We start from the raw sequence: 6,000 nt of genomic DNA on the forward strand, positions 1-6,000 counted from the left end.
GGCACTACAGTATTCAAGGACCTGAGTTCAAGCCCATGGCCCCCACCTGCAGGAGGAAAGCTTCACAAGTGGTAAAGTAGAGCTGCAGGTATCTCTCTTCCTCTTTCCCTCTCTATCCCCCCTCCCCTCTCAGTTTCTCTCTGTCTATCCAATAATAATAAATAAACTAAAATTAAATTAAATTAGATTAGATTTAAAAAAAAAAAAAAAAAAGAATAGAAAGTCTTTAAAAAGTTGGCCCAGGAGCCAACTGTGAGACACAAGTGCTACAAAAATAAACGAATAATTCGGTAAAAAAGAGTTCTGTCATATTAGAAGCCGGCAAGACAGTCAAATATATCACAGAATGTTGCCCATTGCCAAGGAGATAATTAAGGGGACTGTTCAACTACTGAAGCACAAAACAAGAGTAGCAACTTCTGAGGTGCTAGTTCATCAACTCTGTAGTACAGATAACATCAGGACTGCTCAAGAACTAGATGGTGCAAAGTGAGCATCTCAAGGGACTGAGTGGTGGCTCACCTGGTACAGGGCACACACACTGCCATGTGCAAGGACCTGAGTTCAAGCCCCCAACCCCTATCTACAGGGGGAAGCTTCATAAGCTGTGGAGCAGTGTTGCAGGTATCTCTTTCTCTCTCCCTCTCACATTCCCTCTGTATTTGTCTCTATCAGAAAAGAAAAAAGGGGGACTGGGAGGGCAGTGCTAACACCTGGTTAAGCAAACATGATACCATGTGCCAAGGAATCAGGTTTGAGCCTCTACTCCTGACCTGCAGGAAGGAAGCTTCAGGTGTGCTGAAGCAGGTCTGCAGGTACCTCTTTTTGTCTCTCTCCCTTTGCCTCTCTCCTTCCCTTCTCAATTTCTATCTTTCCTATCTAATAAAGGGGGCAGGGAAAAATGGCCACTGAGAGCAGTGGATTCGCAGTGCAGGCACTGAGTCCCAGCAATAACCCTGGTGGCAAAGAAGAAGAAGAGGAAGAGGAGCAAGAGGAAGAGAAACCCCTCAGCACAATCATCCATCACTGATCTTCAAAAAAGGTAATTTCCTACACTCTTTTTAAAATCAATCACAGATTACTCATAATCGAAAGGGAAGCTTAGCTATCACAAGGTCCTATGTGAATACAGCAAATAATCTGAAAGATGTTATAACATGTACAAAATTTCTATATTGTGTTTTAAATGTGGCAATACACCATTACTACCAGATCTCAAAAAAACCTTGCCTATGTCAAATGCATATGAACAGCTGCAATAAAAATACTTTACACTGCTGCACCAAGAGACTCCTTCCTTCACCAACATCCCAACAATTTCTCCAGTTGATGAGAAGTACATATAAGTTTTCCCTCCCTGCTCTAAGAATTATGGATTAGCAAACAGAAATAGATATGTGTTCCATGTTAGTTATAAAAATCAAAGTAGAAGGGGTCGGGCGGTGGCGCAGTGGGTTAAGCGCATGTGGCGCAAAGCGCAGGGACCGGCGTAAGGATCCTGGTTCGAGCCCCCGGCTCCCACCTGCAGGGGAGTCGCTTCACAGGCGGTGAAGCAGGTCTGCAGGTGTCTATCTTTCTCTCCCCTTCTCTGTCTTCCCCTCCTCTCTCCATTTCTCTCTGTCCTATCCAACAACGAATTGCGTCAACAAGGGCAATAATAATAACCACAACGAAGCTACAACAAGGGCAACAAAAGGGGGGAAAAAAATGGCCTCCAGGAGCGGTGGATTCATGGTGCAGGCACCGAGCCCAGCAATAACCCTGGAGGAGGAAAAAAAAAAAAATCAAAGTAGAAATTTAGAACACTGTCACACAGGAATAGTAATGATTCGATATTCAAACTAGCAATTAAATAATGCAGTTAAGCACACCTATGTTCAGTGCAGCACTGTCTATAATGGCCAAGATTTGCAAGCAACCCAAGTGCCCAAAGACAGATGAGTGGATAAGAAGTTGTAGTACAGGGCACTATGGAATACTACTAGGCTTGAAGAAAAGATGAAATGTTGCCTTTTGCTACCATATGAATTCAACTGGAGGGACTGTACTAAGTAAAACAAGTCAGGTAAATAGTGAATAACCTCATAAATATGTGAGACTATGAAACAAAGCAAAGGAACAGACAGGGTGGAACATGTACAAGTCCTTGGCCTATGTCTGCAGATCTGGGGTAACTAGCGAGGAAAGGGCAGAGGGTTCCAATGGCCTGCACTGGAAGGAAAAATGTGCTTCCGTGGTGGGCAAGATGACCTAGTTAGTACACACTGGGGGGAGATGTGGAATTAGACTCAGACAACAGTTCCACAAAACAGCATTCCCTCAATAAGTAAAAGTTTTAAAAATTATCATCAGAATACTTTTTTACCAAAAAAAAAAAAACTAAAAGTAATTCTGCCAAATACCATTTTAATTGACTATTCTCTCATATGATAGTTTACCTAATGTATAGATAGGATTAGATTTTTATATGTATTTTATTTATTTATTTTTCCTTTTGTTGCCCTTGTTTTTCTTTTATTGTTGTTGTAGCTATTACTGTTGATATTGATGTCATTGTTGTTGGATAGGACAGAGAGAAATGGAGAGAGGAGGGGAAGACAGAGAGGGGGAGAGAAAGACAGACACCTGCAGACCTGCTTCACCGCCTGGGAAGCGACTCCCCTGCAGGTGGGGAGCTGGGGGCTGGAACCGGGACCCTTATGCCGGTCCTTGTGCTTTATGCCAATTGCGCTTAACCCCCTGCGCTACCGCCCCACTCCCTAGGATTAGATTTTTATCAGCAAGACTAGGAGTATAGTCCTAACATGCTTATGAGGGAAGAAATATCCTCAATTTTGAACAATTTACACCAGAACGTTTAGATCATTACTGGGGAAGGGATGTAGATGCTCTAAGAGAAGTACATAAAGTTGCCTCATTTGGCAGAAAAAGCACTGAAACTGTATTACAACTAATGTCTTCAGCGTTAAGTGTCTCCCTCATTAATCAAGCATTCAAGTTTTGCCCTGTACCCAAAGCTATACCCCAACCACAGGAAATACCAGTACTTTAAAACTAAACATAACATCCCAGGAGTGGAAGAATAACAGCACAACTATGTCTGCTACAACTACCTAACAGTGCCTCCTCGGAAGTAACTGGTGCTATTACCACCCTAAATACTACGGGGAGAGAAAAGAGAAATTAACATTTTATTGAACACTTGGTAAACTCTCATTTGATTTTTACAACCCTGTAAAAACAAGTAAATAACACATTAAAAGTGCTGTTAAATAACTTGCCCACAACACTGCAAAAGAAAAGCTGGGATTCAGAGTTTGCCAACACCACTACTTCTATGTTCTTTCCGAGGAGAAGCTATCACCCAGGTGCCACTGGGCAACCGAACACTTTCACATCAGTTGTAATTCGGGCCAAGCAGTTCTAAAAGCAAATTATGGAGAAGTAAAACTATCAACTCTTTATTTCACAGAATCTGTTACATATTTAGAGAGAATGCTTAAAGAAAAGCATAAAGTCCCCCCAGAGATGAACCCCAGCTCTTCAAACCTTCTCTCGATTGCTTTCCAGCAGAACCTCTAACACTGGGACTCCTTGTATCCCTTGCACCCTTCTTAGCATGTGTCATCCCGCAGTCGGCTAACAGAAAAATCTCAGAAAGTTACCCTGTAAGACAAGATCATCTACCAGCCTGTAAGATCTCTCTGCAGACTTGAAATCAAGTCACTTGCCTGACGATCTTCCAAACATCTGTTCCTGTCAGTGTTAAGTTACTTTGCAGTCAGCTGCCAACTAAATCTTGCTCGAACTGTCATCAAGTAGAAAAAACACAGGAGATTCCCATCGATCTCTCAAGGACGATTTCCCATCACAACTTGGGGGAGGGGGGCCGAGTAAACTCCCTGTACACTCAACATTTTAAATCCGTATCTAAGTGAACAAGACGACACGTCACTACCAATAATTCAACGTGGCCAAACTCTTGTGCGATGCAATCGCCACCAATCGATAAATCCTACCGCCGCACGCCAAAGCTGAAATCACTGAGTGTTTTGTTGTTGTTTTTGCTTTTGTTTTTTTGTTTTTGTTTTTTTTTCAGTGAGGGGAATGTGGTAAGAAAGATGGAGCTTCTGGAACTTGATAAATTTTTTAAAAATGTTTAAAAAGAGAGGATCCTGAAGAGGAATAACGGTCTCATCTAAAAACAGGCTTGGTGTTTGTTTTTTCATAATAATACCAACAAAGTCATAAAGTCACATCCATCGCACAGCCTCAACTTCACGTCGAGACAGACATGCTCCAGAGACGCTTCCCCTGCAAGCAAAAAAAACCAACGCGCACGGATGTGCAATATTTACAATCCGATGCCTGCAAAAATGAATGAATGAATGAATGAATGAATGAATGAATGAATGAATGAATGAATGAGTGAATGAGTGAATGAAACGTTGAACCTGGGGAAATGATGTCAACATTTTTCTTGGGGGCGGGTGAAGGCTGAGGCTCCAGGACGGAGATCGCGCCCGCATTCAGGCAAAAACTCACTCCGGCGAGGTGAGGGGGGGGACCCGGGCGACCTGGTCCCGGAACCCCGCGTTCGGGGGTCGACCCGCCCGCCGGGCGCCTCACGCCGGGAAGCCGCGGCCGCACCTGCCCGGGCCGCTCGGCCAGCGCCCCCCGCCGCCCCGCCGCCCCCACCCCGCGCCCGCCCCGCACCAAGGCCGCGCAGCCCGCGGGCGCGAATCGAGGCGGGGCGGGCGCCGGGCCTAGCGCCCCCGCGGCGGCCGGGTCCGAGCCCCACCTACCTACGCCGTATTTCTCCTCGTCCGTGGGGGTCCACATGGCCGGGCCGGGCGGCGGGGGCGGCGGGGGCGGCGGGGGCGCACCGCGAGTCGCGGCGGGGGCGGTCAGGCGGCGCGGGGCGGTGGGCGGCGCATCCTTCACAGGCCGTCCGGCATGTCGCCGCCGCTGCCGCCGCGTCCGGCGCGCGAGGTCCCGCGAGGTCCCGGCAGGCCAGCCCGGGCGGCGCGGGCCAGAGCTCGTCACCTGTCTGTCGCCGCCGCCGCCGCCTCTGCTCCGCGCCGCTCCGCCGCTGGGCTCCGGGCGCCGCCGCGGCTCTGCGCGCCTCGCCTCGCCTCGCCTCGCCTCGGTGGGTTCGAAGGACGCCCGCGCATGCGCCACTCCCCGGCGCGCGGGGGCTCGCGCCGCCCGATCCCGCGCGCGAGCCCACGCACCGCCTCCGCCACCGCGCGCCGGCGGAGGGAAATCCGCGGGCGGCTATTGGATGGCGGGGCCGGGGCCGGGGCCGGGGCCGGGGGCCGGGGCGCTGGGCGGCGGCGGCGGCGGCGGCGGCGGCGGCGGCGGCGGCGGCGGCGGCGGCGGCGGCGGCGGCGGCGGCGGCGGCGGCGGCGGGCGGGGCCGGGGCGGGAGGCCTCTGCGCTCCCTCGGGTCCCCGCGAGCTCCGGCGTGCAGGCACCGCGGCGCGCCCGGGATCGGAGAGGGGCGAGGCGGCCACGGAGCAGACGGCGCCCTTGCAGACCCGCCCCTGGGTCTCCCATCCCCGGAAGGTTTCTGCACAGATTCCGCGCATCTGGGCAAGGGGCGGGGGCTTCCTTGGATCGCTAGACCTCAGGTCGCTCGGACACTTTGCAGACCGAAGCCCCAGGTGCCTTCTCGTTTGACCTGTGCAGTAGAGGTTTGGGGCCTGAGCAGTCTCTGTAATCTTCCTCGGAAGGAAGGAAGGAAGGAAGGAAGGAAGGAAGGAAGGAAGGAAGGAAGGAAGGAAGGAAGGAAGGAAGGAAGGAAGGAAAGAAGGAAGGAAGGACCTTGCTGTGATCTGAGAGTTCTCTCCTGCCCCCTGGGTATCTGCTTTCACGCCATTTTGAGTTTCCAGCTTGGTCCCAAATTTGCCTTCTCCCCCTCCACCCCCTCGAGAATCAGCTTGCTCCGCTACCTGCAAACACTGTTTGTTTGTTTGTTTGTGTTTTTTTTTTTTTTTAC

The 6,000-nt window shown here is 50.2% G+C and overlaps 1 protein-coding gene across 6 annotated transcripts in view; it reads right to left on the bottom strand.

Moving 5' to 3' along the window:
• The window catches only part of DOCK3 (dedicator of cytokinesis 3), a 321,851-nt gene extending 317,002 nt beyond the window's left edge, over positions 1-4,849 (bottom strand). For all 6 annotated transcript variants that reach the window (XM_060204601.1, XM_060204600.1, XM_060204599.1 and 3 more), the window contains exon 1: positions 4,806-4,849. In XM_060204601.1, coding sequence (XP_060060584.1) covers positions 4,806-4,842 — 37 coding nt within the window. In that variant the 5' untranslated portion in view covers positions 4,843-4,849. The remainder of the gene's footprint in view (positions 1-4,805) is intronic.
• Between the last annotated feature and the right edge of the window lie 1,151 nt (positions 4,850-6,000).

Source organism: Erinaceus europaeus, chromosome 12, assembly GCF_950295315.1.
Source record: "Erinaceus europaeus chromosome 12, mEriEur2.1, whole genome shotgun sequence".
In the NCBI taxonomy this organism is placed as follows: Eukaryota; Metazoa; Chordata; class Mammalia; order Eulipotyphla; family Erinaceidae; genus Erinaceus; species Erinaceus europaeus.